Source organism: Onychostruthus taczanowskii, unplaced genomic scaffold, assembly GCF_017590055.1.
Source record: "Onychostruthus taczanowskii isolate IOZ18803 unplaced genomic scaffold, ASM1759005v1 scaffold58, whole genome shotgun sequence".
NCBI lineage: Eukaryota > Metazoa > Chordata > Aves > Passeriformes > Passeridae > Onychostruthus > Onychostruthus taczanowskii.
Window position 1 is genome coordinate 7206933 of NW_024503457.1, and position 13995 is coordinate 7220927.

At 39.2% G+C, this 13995-nt stretch overlaps 1 protein-coding gene across 1 annotated transcript; it reads right to left on the reverse strand.

Annotated features, from left to right (window-relative positions):
- Window positions 1–1135: 1135 nt before the first annotated feature.
- Window positions 1136–13995, reverse strand: LOC121343129 (interleukin 18 receptor accessory protein). The gene is made up of 10 exons (XM_041418030.1): window positions 13860–13995; window positions 12529–12796; window positions 12212–12386; window positions 10773–10947; window positions 9010–9078; window positions 8731–8851; window positions 6826–6980; window positions 5845–5982; window positions 2115–2285; window positions 1136–1503 (listed from the first exon to the last, which is right to left on the reverse strand). Exons 1-10 carry the CDS (start codon window positions 13981–13983, stop codon window positions 1136–1138), a joined length of 1764 nt encoding a protein of 587 aa, XP_041273964.1. The 5' UTR covers window positions 13984–13995.

The following is a 13995-nucleotide window of genomic DNA, read 5'->3' on the forward strand; positions in this document are numbered from 1 at the left end:
GCCTTAACAAGAAAGAAGTTAAAACTCCACAGTACAGTCAGAGATGTCCTTTGATGTTCTACTTCTCCACGAAGTACTATCTTCTGTCAGCCTCACAGCACCATCATTCCTCCCACAAAAACTTTGAACCCAACAGTAGTATTTCTTGGAATCCCTTTCCAACAAGGAATCTGGCAGATGAGATGTTCAATTAGCATTATGAAACAAGGATTTGTTAACTTGAAGGCCAAATGAAGTGAGCAGAACAACAGAGAAGAGGCCATACCGCTCAGATTCTTTAATACTGACCATTGAATTTCACTCAGCTACAGACATACACACAGACTGCAAGATGATTTGAGAATAAGTGGTATGGGCTCTGGAGAGTTGGCAGCCAGAGGACTGCAAGGGAAAGATTTAGAGACCCTGGAAGTCTACTAGTAGTGACAATCAGGGCTTTGATTTGCTCCTGCAACTCACCCGTAGTGCCAACATGTTCAGTGGGTGTTGAGTGACCAGCATCAGACAGGATCAGCAATGATCAGGTACAGGTGTCCCTGAGTGTGAACTGTTTTACAGCTGGTTGAATTCTTCCCCTCATTGAAGGAAGGATGGAGATGCCTGGGGTAAGCCTACACAGTGGTCCTTCTTTTCTGAATCCCTTTGGCATACCCAGCTGTAACAGTCTCTCATGGTATTTTCTTGGTGTTCCCACTGAAGGAGGTAACTCACTTGAGGAATATGGGTATGTTCCACTGGACTGCATCAGGAAATTAAACTGCAAGCCCCCTCTGGAGTTCCCTTTTTAAAATCTTTTTCTACAAAATAAGCGTTAAAGTATTCCAGAAAGGAATGCAGTGCAAAGAACATTGTACGTCTCAAAATCAGAGCAAAATGGTATAATAAATAGTAAAAAATTGTATAATTAAAATGGTAATAAAATATTAATTTATGAAAGATGGCTTACATTTACAGTTGTGTGCAGGGGCACAGTTTTGCTGTGCACTGTCACACTTCAGTCCTTCTGACTGTTTCAGAGCGATCTGTTGCTGGCTGTAGTGACAGTTGACAGCTGTCAGACAACACCAAAGAGGTATTTGACAATCATGTTACCATTCCTGAGCCTGATGTCATCCCCCTGTGAAATTTCTCCTATCTATACCAGTCTGAATAACCTTTGGGACAAGTCCTTGAGGCTGAAACTTTGCAGCCTCTTAGTAGTTTTCATTGGCATGTGGTAACGCATGTATTTCCAGAACTTCTTGTGTGGAGCAGCAGAAATGGAAGACTTCCAGGTAACGATTGGTAAAATCCGAAGTGCTTTCTTCACTACTGGAGGCAAAGTCTCTGGCTCCTGGAAATCCTGGAACTTTATTAATACCAGTTTGATCCCTTTATCTTCCAATGCACAGTTCACCGCTGCCTGTAGTTCAAAGATGCTTGGTCCACTGACATAGGCTGGGCTCAAAATTATTATTACCCGTCTGCTGTGTTTAATAGCTGTTACAACTTCATCTGTGTATGCTGGAGAGGAAATGGTGAGAGTTACTGCATTCTGCAAAGGAGTTTCTATCTTATCAGTTCCTTTATCAACAGCTAAAATCCAGAAATAAGGAAAGTCAAGAATAGGAATGCAGAGTAATCATATAACACTTAGAAATGAGTTTGCTATCAGAGGGTACCATGGCTGTTCTTATACAGCTGAAGAACACAACTTTCTGCTCAGGACATGAAGGGCACAGCTGGGGTCTCAAGGGACACTTGGACCTGTCTTCATCTCTCCCACAGGGCTTTCTAGTTACTGAGGTAGCACTGGCTAAAGTCACTCAGAAAGTAACTACTCAAATATTTGAAGTCTTCTTTCCAGGGAAAGGAGTCTGCTTGCAAAGAAATTCTTGCACAAGAAGATTTGTCTCAGCCTAGTAGCTCACAGTGACCTCACTCCATAGCATGTGTGTGTCAGGAGCAGGGACCAAACACAAAGATCAAAACATTGTGAGATTTGAACAAAAATTCTACTACCTAATTATACAATTTGTTGCTCTGGTGCATAAAGGGTTTTTTTGGGGTTTTTTTTTAAGTGAATCAAAATTTTATAAAAACTGAAGATTTTCTACCATGCCCAGGGAACTTACCTCCTCCCGGAAGAATATCTCTTTCAAGAATACATAACTTGTATCCATATTTATTTTCTAGCATATCTGGAAGAAGCTCCAGGGCAAATTTTTCCTCACTAATTAAAGTAGAGTCACTTTCAGAAGGGTTTAGTTTTGCATAGGATATGAACGCATCAAATTCCTTGCCATCTAAAATATACGAATAAATAAATAATAAATTAATTACTATATACTTTAAGAAGTCTGGCTGAAACATGCAGCTTCTTTCTTAATGCCCTGTTTCCATTTATGTCTGTTTAAATAGGCACAACACAAACCTAAAATTATGATGTGTTCATGGATTACAGCTATCCAGTCACCAAACATGATCTTGCTGTCTCACTGTCTTGCAAATTTTGTAGGCATATGCTACCAAAGCAAAAAAGTGAACTAGAGATGTTTAGTGCAAGGTAGTTTAAAGATTTGGTCCTTTCCAGGCAAAAGTCATGTGGTAGGGAATGATTCCCAATCTTTTCTCTCATTTGCCCAAATGCTGATTAAAGAAAACTTGTCAATGGCCAATCTTATTTTAAATATAATAAAGCTTAAAGGAACAACGTTCTTGAATATTAGTTGCTTGCAAAAGATATGCTGTTTTCATACACTGTTATGTCTGTCAACATAGAGACTTATGTCTCTCTGTTAAAGAGCAAAGGTTAAGCCTGATCAAAATATCAGCTCAGACACAAAGTACTGACCAGTTATTGAACTTTAAGTTTTCTTAAAAGAACGTTTGTACAGTACAGATGAAACATAGGTAAAGAATTTTTCTTAGCTTTGATCACCCTGATACCAATCACCTGAGTTAGGTGCATTCTTAACTACGAGGCAAAAGCAAATTATTTCTGCTGAATAAACTTTGAACTACACTTGGGGGAGAAGGAACGTAAAATGAAATAATTTCTGGTGAAAGCAAAAGGCACAGCGGACCCAGTCCAGTTTCCCAGTTACTTGAGGTCATTTAAGTTATCCTAAGACTGCCAGATTTGACAGAAGTATTGGAGACTCAAGCATTTTGGAATGGCAGGACATGGTCAGGCAGCCCAAATACCATCAGACACCTATGTGCAATTAGCTGAATTGTATCATGTGACAATATAATTAATAGGAATCAAAAATAAATTCCTCTGTGTAGAGCAGGGTGCTGCTGCAGGGTGAGCTGAGAGGCTCTCTGGATTCCACCATAGTGACTGCACCTTCACCTTCACTGCTTGGGAACTGAGACACCCACATCCAGCACAGAGACCTAAGTGCTGAGTGTCATGACCCACACGCCGTGGTGTTAACCTCCTGATTTCTATCCCTAGATGTGAGACCACATATAGGATCACAGGACCACATATAGGACCACAGACACAGGCTAGAGACACCAAGTTCCTATAGGGTCTAGAAGAGTCTGTATGTAAAGCAAATTCAGCAAACTAACATGGATGATCTGGGGCTGAACACTTAAATTCAGAAGCAGCACATAGCAGAACGTGTGTTATCAAAAGAAAACAGAGGTGTGCAGATTAGATCTAGAGGCCAAGATCAGACAACAAATGTTGCACCTCTGCTCCTCCTCTCTGCTCCTGGACACACTTTCAATCACATCCTTCTCCTGGTGATAATTCTTGTGATAAGCTCTTGTGATAATAGGGGAAGATGATTCACTTTGCTGGCTACACACTGTCTTTTACTGAGTTATCTTTCTGCCAAGCTGAGCCAATTTGGGCCCACAAGAGTGAATCACCAGCAGTCGGCACACAAGACTAATGTGGGAATTAAAGGTGGGCCAGAGGTTCACTTGATTGGTTTAGCTGAACTTCAATTAATTTATACCCTAAATTGAAGCTCCCTTGGAAACAGATTTTAAACCCAATAAATTGTGCTACAAGCCAGGTATTCCTCATTTCACCCACAGAGGTCACTGCAATCTTATTAGACCACAACCACTAACACATGCCTTTATAATATTACTATTACAATAGCAAGTTAAAAATAAATACAAAATAAGCACCATTAGGCCATTTTTTTCCACATAATTGTACAGGAAAATTACAAGCTGAGGAACTTTTGGTACTGCATTTAGATGCTGAAAGTGTAAGAAATTAAGAATACCTGACTTAAGCAAAGTGATGACATACATGTTCTATAAATCTATAAATGTTAGTATCAAATCTCCTGCATTTCTACATGTGGAAGAAGGCAGGAGTTTTAAGAGATATATCTGAACTGGCTAAGGAGGCCAATTAACCCCAGAGGCATTGTGGTTTCTCTCTCCACAAGGTCCTGCACAACCTAGGTTGGCTCTGCTTTGAGCAGGTGCCCAGGGTACCTTCCAGTCTTGTAGGATTCTTCAATTGTCTGATTCTGTGCTGAGAAGGACACGAGAGAAGAAATTATAGAAAGGAGGAAACAGCAGAATCGAGTCATAACTGCTGCTTTGCTGCTTTATGAGCTAGTCCTTTCAGACCTCAGGTGACTTGGTATGCATCCATGAAGTGAGGACATAGTCCTGCAGGTGAGAACACGTTTCCCTTGGGCAGAAAACTCTCTGAGTATGCACGGTTGGTCTGCACACCCCCTGTACCCCCATGCTGCAAGTGGAGCTGTGTGCATGAGGTACCTGAGAAGCAGGGGACAGGCGGGGACAGGGGTGGAACCCCGACGGTGTCTTCAACTTCAGTGCACAGCCTTGGCAGGTCTGTGTGTGTCCTGCTGACTTGCAGGGTGTGCTCTAACGGGACTTTCCACAGCTCCTTAAATCACTTTGTTACCAGACAGAAGGGAAATTTTGAGTGATTTCCCAAACTGCTTTTGCCAAATGCTTTAGTGCTTGTAAAAAGTTTTCCAGAAGGGCAGTTAATTTTCCAATTGTGCATGTACTTAGAGGTATCTAGATACAGTTGTTTCACACTCACACATAAGATACATTTACAAACACAAAAACAACTCAGACACCCCTATCTCAAACTGCATCAAGACGCAAGAATTTTTAGAAAAATTTTCTCAGGCACAAACTATCAGAATTCTTTCAACGCATTTAAGACAATCATACCTTAAGTTCTTTGAAGTAGTTAGAGTGATTCCTGATACATTTTTACTCTGTCTACTAATTCAGGGGCCTGTTTTAGCTGAGGTGGTGGGGCAATGCTACTACAGAGACTTGAAAAATCAAAAGCTAATCACTCAGGTCCAAATGTCAAGTAGTTTCCAAAGATTTTAGAAAGGAAATATGAATATTTCCCAGACATTCATTTGCCAACTGGTGCCCTTGATCATCTTATTTCTCTCTTTTGTTTATTCTTCTGAGAAACCTTTTGTCTTCAAGTGAAAGATACAATAGACCCTGGAGGTCATTTCATTCTTGTCCAAAGGTTTTGTTGAACATTTTCAGAGAATGACTTTGAAATGTTGGAGATGCTAAGTTATTCCCTGCAAATGGACTGCCAAAATTCAGCTTCCTGCTCTAATCTTCTATGGGTAAATTAGGGTAAAAGTCTAACTGACATTTCTGTTGGTGTTAGATATTTCTTTCATGCTATATGACTTTTTTTCCATCTGCATTCACTGAGCATCTTGCAAGGTTTAGTAGAATTTTATTGGCTCAAAGAGAACAGGGTCATTAAAAGAACTTAATTAAATGAGTAATTCATATCAGATTATCCCACATGGCAAAAGGCAGAAGAAAAACTGGAGCAAGTTCATATAAGACAAGGTTTCTTACCTTCTGTGCTTTTGTTGTGGACCAGACAACTTCGATACGTCAGCACTATTTCAATCCAGTGCTGGTAAATAAAGGCAGTGCACAAAACAAATGCAAATATAGTAGAAATGGCACTGCATAGTACATATAAGAACAACACTGCAGAAAGAAAAGAGTCTATCATAACTTGAGTTTCCAAAATAATATTGACACTTAGATTAAAAATCAGTCCAGAAATGGGGACAAGCCATCTTACAAAATCTTTTTCCTTATCCCTCTGGCAAAATTTAGGGAAGCTAAGATTTCATGTAGCCACAAACCTTAACACAGAATTTCAGTCTACCATCAGTGACCTTTTTTGCATGGCACCTCTTTGATGATATGAAAAGCCAAACTATGACAGAGAAAATAGTCTCTGGTACACTCAGCAATGCTGAAAATAGCCATCACCTGAGATGGAAAAGCTACATCAGAACAGACACAGCTGCCTTCTGGCAGCTTCCTGTTGCACTCCAGTGATGAACCTCCACTGTGAACTATGGTTTAACACTTTAATTTCCACACTGATTCAGGTTTGGTACTTGAAAAGCTGCCACAATCATATCCGTTATGGTAACTTCTCAATAACATGCCTGCTAATGACTGGAAAATAAACAGAAATATCCTATGAAAATCTGGGAATTCTGTTGCTTTCAACAGCCTCTCTGCTTCAATTTAGTAGATTGCCTATTAATGCTCAGAGGTTACACTCTCCTCTTCTTCCTTCCAGTTACTCTCTAACTTCCACTTGGCTCACCTGCCTGCAGTAAATCCCCTGTTCTTCTGAGTAATCCTCAGAATACTTGGCTTTCAAGACATCTGACAAATCAGACTTTTCCCACTCAGGTTCAAGAAACTTCTGCTGCTGGCTGAAAGCCAGTGTCAACGGGGAGTTAATTAGTAGCAATGGAGTAAATCAAAATGTGTCTTCAGGGGTAAATAGTCACCAGTTGATAGCTTTACCTCTCTTCTTTCTTTTCAGCTGGATCACAGCAGTGGCATTCCCCACTGAATTCTCAGCAAAGCATGTGAAGCTGCTTCTGAGGTCCTTTTCAGTAACTTCCTTCAAAGTTGCAACATGAAGAAGTGTGTGCCCCTTCAAACCTTTTGGATAGACACTAGAGAGAAAAAAAAAAAGTGTATTTGCATGATACCTTTGCTGTTCATTCACACAATTTCCCAATGTCTTACACTCAAAAACAGAGGAGCTTGCAAATTCTTAACATTCATCTTGAACTTTTAATAGTAATGCAATATTCTGGTTTGGAACCTTCACTTGGTCTATACATGGTAAGAAAATACTAACACTGTAAGAAAATACTTTGATAAGCCTGAAGACTGAAAGGTCTTATTATCCTTAATTCATCTACTCAGCAAAATATTTACCACTTCCCTAGTTTTCAACATACAGTCCCCTTTACTTGTATAAGACTACTTGTGGTTTTTTAAGATGTACAATATTCACCTGTCAGAAATGCAGATAAATTCAAAAAGGTTCAAAAAGGAACCCCAAGAGAGAACTAGCTGGGCAAAAGATTGAGCAGCTCAGTCTCTTGCACAGGAGCAAAAAGCTCAAGGACATGATAGGCAAACAGAATAAGACAGAAATAAGGGACAGAAGTATAGGAAATGAAGAGGTAACTGAGGAATCCCTTCAGGGTTGAGTGAAGGATATGGGAAACAGATCTGTATCTGCAATCATTCCAGAATACCCAGGGTTTCTGAGTTTCAGCATTCCCCTTTGAAAGCCACAAGTATAAGCATCTCTGGGTCATCCCAAAAGTCATCTCACATCATACCACTGCAAAATGACAGTGTCCCCTGGCTCCACCCCTGCTACATCAAGATATGTAGGAGTGAGCATAGGCAAGGATTCAACCAAAGTCTGTTGGGGATGTTTGTATTTTAAAAAATAAGCAGAAACTTTACCCATGAAAACAGCTAAAAACTTGTTAACAAGAATATTCCAAATCTAAACATTCTAAAGTTAGGAAAATTTCCAGTCTATCTCATGAGTGTGTGTGTGATATCATAATTCTTTTTTTTGCCCATATGACTCCTATTATGAATTCAATTTTAGCAGTGACAGCAGGGATTTTGCTTCCCCCAGTGTACAGAAAGTTTACCCATAAAATTGTGTGGTGAAAGACAGGCTTGCCTGTGTTGCCTCTACTCTGTTGCTTGCCCAAGTTGAACACTGCGTAAGTGAATGAAAACAGGAAGGAAAGGGAAGCATAGTTACTACAGGGGCTGTCCCCAGGTCACAGGAAACCTTTCCCCCACATGAGTCTTCTCTGCAGGATCTGGTTAATTCTCACCAGGGAGGAGTCCCAAAATTCAGTGTCCTGAAATTCGGGGCTGCAAGCCCTCAGACCTAGTCTGTAACACCGCAATGTCTGAGACACACAAACTCCTTTCAATGTCCGCAGAACTGTTTTGCTGATCTGGTTCATTCCCCACTCAGACACCGCTTCCAAAGGCAGGTTGTGTGAATTGCTAGCAAGGCACAACAGAGACTGCTTTCAAGAACACTTGAAAACAAGAACACTTGAAAACAACGGATGCAGGGACAGGCAACCAGGAGCCCTTCATGTTGAAACTGTCTGTGAGCTAAAGTTTTTAGAAGAGCTAAGATAATGCAGAGCTTGAGTTCTTGATTTTATGGCCATCAATATGTGCTTCTGTGTGTGAAAGTCACATGCCTGTCACTTGCTTGTGGCATTACTAGGTGAAGGAAAGGAGCCTTCTAAAGTTTTGTTCAATAAAACGTGTTCAGTAAAGCTGTTATAGAAGGGCTTTTACAACTGCTTGTGGTGGTAGTAACCAGACTGCTGCGGGAGGGGGGGGGGGGGGGGAGGATGTTCTCACATTGTTTCCTGATTCAATTTCTCATTTACAATCTCTTCGTTGTTTCGTTTCCATGTTACCCTCATTGGAGAAACTGTTTCAAACCCAAACTGTACACGACATTCCAATTCAAGTGGCTTGCCTGGAACAAAAGAACACAGAAAAACCATGCCTGCAGAATATTATTCTCTTAAATAACCTAGAAAGCAAAGCTGGTTTGCTTTATCAAGATCTGTCATTATTTATCAATACCTCCTCTAAATATTTTCATTTGCTTCTAGGGGAGGAATTGAAACTTACCAACTTCTACTTCAAGGATCACAACACCATTAGGATACAAAAGGTTTGGTGGATGAATAGTGTTTTTTGCTGCAATTAACAAGAATATCATTAAGTATAATGTTATTGTCAGTGCAGAAGACAAAAGAAAATGGTTTAAAATTTAATTTTTCAAGTTTTAGGTGGAATTTGGACACCTAAGTCCAAGAGGAGGACAACAAAACTTTTGTAGCTACTCAAAGACCTGCTATCTCATTTACTCTGAGGCATTATTCTCTTACATGAGATAAGGAGCTCAGCAACTAGTCTGCCCTTTAAATTATTTAGGATTAAAAAAATTAGGAACCCACCTTGCAAAACCCTCTAAAGGTGCAATCCTCATACCAGTTCCCTGTCAAACCTTTTTTCATGCCCAGTAAGCACAAACAGCACATGCACACCCCATTCACAAGCATAGATACTTGTACCAAAATAGCCATGTTGTTTTCTAAACTCAGGCTGCCAAAGGGCACAGATAATGACACCCACGGGTTGTACAATAAAACCCACAGCCCTGATATTCTAGGAAAGCCCCATACTGCAGGAAATGGTGCCACATAGCACCTTTTTGTTCTGTTGTTTGCTGTTTTTTTTACCGGGTCACAGCAGAGAACTATATCACAGAATCACAGAACAAGCTGAGTCGGAAGGGACCCACAGGATCGAGTTCAGCATCCAGCCCTGCACAGAACCATCCCCAAGAGTGACACCCTGTGCCTGACAGTGTTGCCCAGACACTCCTTGAACTCTGTCAGGCTTGGTGCTGTGACCACTGCCCTGGGGACCCTGTTCCAGTGCCCAACCACCCTCTGGGTGAAAAACCTTTTTCTAATATCCAACCTAAACCTCCCCTGACAAAACGTCAGGCCATTCCCTCGGGTTCTGTCACTGGTCACCACAGAGAAGGGATCAGTGCTTGTCCCTTCTCTTCCCATCACATGTAAGACCTCCGCTGCCAGAGGGTCTCCCCTCAGAATGCAAGGTTCTAGGGTAGGATGCATATTGTGCCTTTTAAGTGTTTTTCTGACTGCTCTAGAAAAGTGAGGGAAAATAACTGAGAAGAACAATGTGTTAGCTCAAATACTGTCAGATCAGAATAAAAGCAGAGCTAGTCCAAGCCTGCCTGGAGAATGTTGTGGGAATAAAGCCAAAAAGAAGAGTGAAAGAGCAAGAGGTATTTTAAGCAACCACACAGAGCTCTCACAGGTCAGGGTTTCCTGTTCTGATGGGATGGATACATTTTTCCCTTGAACTCTTAGAACCAAATTCTTAAAATACCTGGAGAAAGAAGGATCACCTATTTCAGAAAATATCCTCATGAGACCATGAAGTTTCAAAGGAATGTTTCTTCACTATACCACAGAACCAGGTTACCTCACTTGACACATTTCTTTTGCTCTCTAAATCTTGTTCTCCCTTTCACAGAGTGGCCTACCTTCCACCAGGATGCTGAGGAATAGTCCTGTGCTGTTTTCGTACAGAAACAGCTGTACTGCATCCATACAGTTCAGTATATGGAATAGATTTATACTTTCCTACAGGACCTACTGCTATTATTATTGGATGTTGTAGCTGGTGACCCACGATGTCCTCAGAATACTTGGAAGAGGATTTGAATGATCCTGTAGCTAATTCAGTTTATTGGTTTTTCAGAACAAAAGCTTGAACAAAAAACAGAAACAAACATAATAAAGAAAACATACTTTTACTTCAGGTATTTTATTCTGGGTTATTAAATTACTCACCAATGACTTCTGCTGTTACTGCTGTTCTCACTGTCCACTTGGTAATGTTGTCAGATAGAGTATAATCACACACATAAATTCCAGCATCTTTGTCATAGGTTGGATTCAAGTAGATTTCATTCTGCTTAAGCTTTAGGCTTGGTCTGCTTTTCCTGTATTTTATCTGGTGGCCATCCTAATGAAAATAATATGTAAGAATTAAAGTTTGGTTTTTTTCTTGCTGTTGTTGCTGCTACTAAATTATATTTTTATATATTTGGACAGGATTTTCATGGCAGAAGGGCTAACCAAAGTGTTTCCACTGAAGCCCAAAAAGGGAGGTATTAGGAGTCTGAGGACATTTTTCAGTTATACTAAAAAATATGTGAATAACCTTGATTTTTAAAAAAATATTTAAAATTTATTGTTGATACAAAATATGAAATCATGAAGCTGATCTAAATTAAACACCTATTACTAAAGAGCAACAAAAATACTCACTTTTTTGATGGACTAGGTAATTTTTGTTTTGTAAAGAAATCATTTTGAAAGCATTTTCATGTTATTTTATGAGAAGTAAACCATGAGTTTGGATGGTCTGAGGTTGAGGACACTGTCACTACTTTCAGAAACATGAAAATGGTCTATTTTTGAAAAGCACTCCTGTTTTTCAGCTTAATATATTCATATTCTACCAAAACCAGCAAGAATTTTCCTTAAATCAAGTTCCTGAAAAAATCCAATAATACAATAACACAAAGTGTGAAGACACTGCTTAACTTCAGTGGGTTTCAGATCAAGATGTAGGTAAAGATAAACCTCATTTAAAATTTCAAAGCAAACACAGAATAACTAGATCATAATTCTACTTGATAGAATAGAATAATGTATATTTGTTATATGTAAATAATACCAGGCAGGAAAATGCACAATTGCAAATTTTAGCAATTTTCCTTTGCTCATTTATACAGGTTTGGATGCTATATCACCATCCTTACAAACACTAAGTCAGTAGTGGTTCAGTGGAATAGTATTTCATTTAAAACAGGACTCTTGGAAAAAGAATTTTAAACATTATTCTTAAAATAATTTTGTGTCTAACATAGCCAGTTTTCTTTCGTATATTGGATATTTTCAAAATTTGAAATGTCAAAACAAAACTTAAAATGTTGCATTTCAATCGTGTCAGTTTTATAAAAAAACTATTTTCATTCTCAATTTCTTCAATTTCATAGCTGAAGAGGAAGCATTTCTTGGCTTCTGTTTCATATCATAATGTTTTGGGTGTGACAAATTTATTCAAAATTCTTCCTTAAATACTTGATATATATCAGTCCAAGATTCTGCTTTTGTGTTGAATTTCTTTGGCATTGCCTGCCAAAGAAGAGTTCAAGAACTATGGCACATGGACATTAACTGGACCTGAAGCTCCACCTCCACTCAGCGAGACTGACTCTTACCTTGTACCATTTCACATCTGGCTTTTTTATGTGGCTGTAACATTTTGTCCCAGGACAGGTTATTGAATTCCCACGGCCAGCAAGCAGATATAGAATATTTGTGTCATAACCTGAACATTTTGCTGCCTTCTTTGTTTGAACATCCAAAACAATTTTGAGGCATGGGATTTTTCCCCTGAGTGATGTGAAAAAAAAAAAAAAAAAAAAAAAAAGAAGTTAAACATTTAATACATAAACCAAACTAAACCAATAATTCTCCTACAGAAATAGAAACCTTTTGCCCCTTTACTCCATTACTTTTTTGCTCCATTACTTACCATATCCTGCAGATGTACACTCCAGAAGCACTGTCCCTTATCGGTTTAAACCAAAGTGCATCCCCTTGGAAAGTCAGATTTGAGCTTTCCTCGATAGCCTTCAGTGTCTCTTTATCTTTCTGATGCCAGAACCATTTCACCCTATGTTGATTTAGAGGTGAGTTGTTATAAATGTTGGTGGCATCTCTATCTGGTAAAGCACATTGTAGAACAAACTCCTCACCATTAATTGCACGATACCATATGTGAGGTTCAACATGGGAACATCCTGAAAAGCAGGACAGTAAGATATCAGTACCATCTGAAAAAATGCAGAGTTGTGGTGAAAAAATTAAAAATAAAAATTAGGAACAAAAATAGAACCTTACCTTTCTTGTGTTGAATATTTCTTTATGTGATCAGAACATGGACTAATAAAAATAGGTTTTCTTAAATATGTAATTTGCCAATGTTCTTGAAAATTTATTCAAAGGTTTCCAAAGGTTCCTTAGGACTTTTTTCAGAAGCTTAATGTGAAGAGTTTTTGTGATGTGCAGACAGACTTTTGCATGCGTGCTAACCTGTTAAACCTCAAATGTGTAGAAAAGCAGATGCAGCTCTTCTCAATCTCACCGTAATAATGAATAAAGGGACTGACATAAGCCTGAGAAAGCAGAACCTGCCCACCACATGCCCTATTTAAGGTAAGATTGACAAACATTATTGTCTCACTGATATGTATAAATATGTATCCTCCTGTGTTTCAGTAACTATCTCTAAAATTACACAATTTTTTTAATTCTGAAAGCTGTGGTTAGCCATCCTAATGCCCATCCTGCCAGTCAGGCTGTTGTGACCTTTGAAAGTGTGGCAGGATTTCACCCCACAGAAGGGAGGTAATGAAATCTGTTCCTCACCTGCCCACCTGGGAAACTCTTTACAGTTCCATTTTCTCTCTGCGCACTAAACTGGATCAAGCTCCTCCAGATATATTGTGTGTGTAGAAGGCTTCTATAAATCAATCTCTTTCTGCATTTGCCTTCCTTCTCCCCAGTCCCTGCCTCACTAGACCAGATGCTGGAGACCTAAGTCACAGAAGCAATTCATTTGTTTCTTTTAGGCCTCAGAGATTCTCCTTTACATTTATCCTTTTATTTGGGGAACTGATTTTTGAGTCAAATTTAGAGTAGCTTCTATTACCAATACTTCAGAAGCTTGCAGAAAGACTATTTGTCTGACAAGCATGGACATATGCAGGAAAAACTCATAAAGGCAAGAAAAAATGAAGATCTCCTTTTCTAAGTTTTCAGAAAGTACCACAAACACCAAACATCACTGGAGCAGATTCTTACCTGGCAAGTTAATCTCTGTAACTTCTACCCCACTGACAAATAGTGTTAGTATCCAGCACAAAGTGAGCATTATTTTCTTTATCAATTTTGGCTGATATTCAGAGACATTTTCTTTAAGAATCATCTTGCTTTCTGT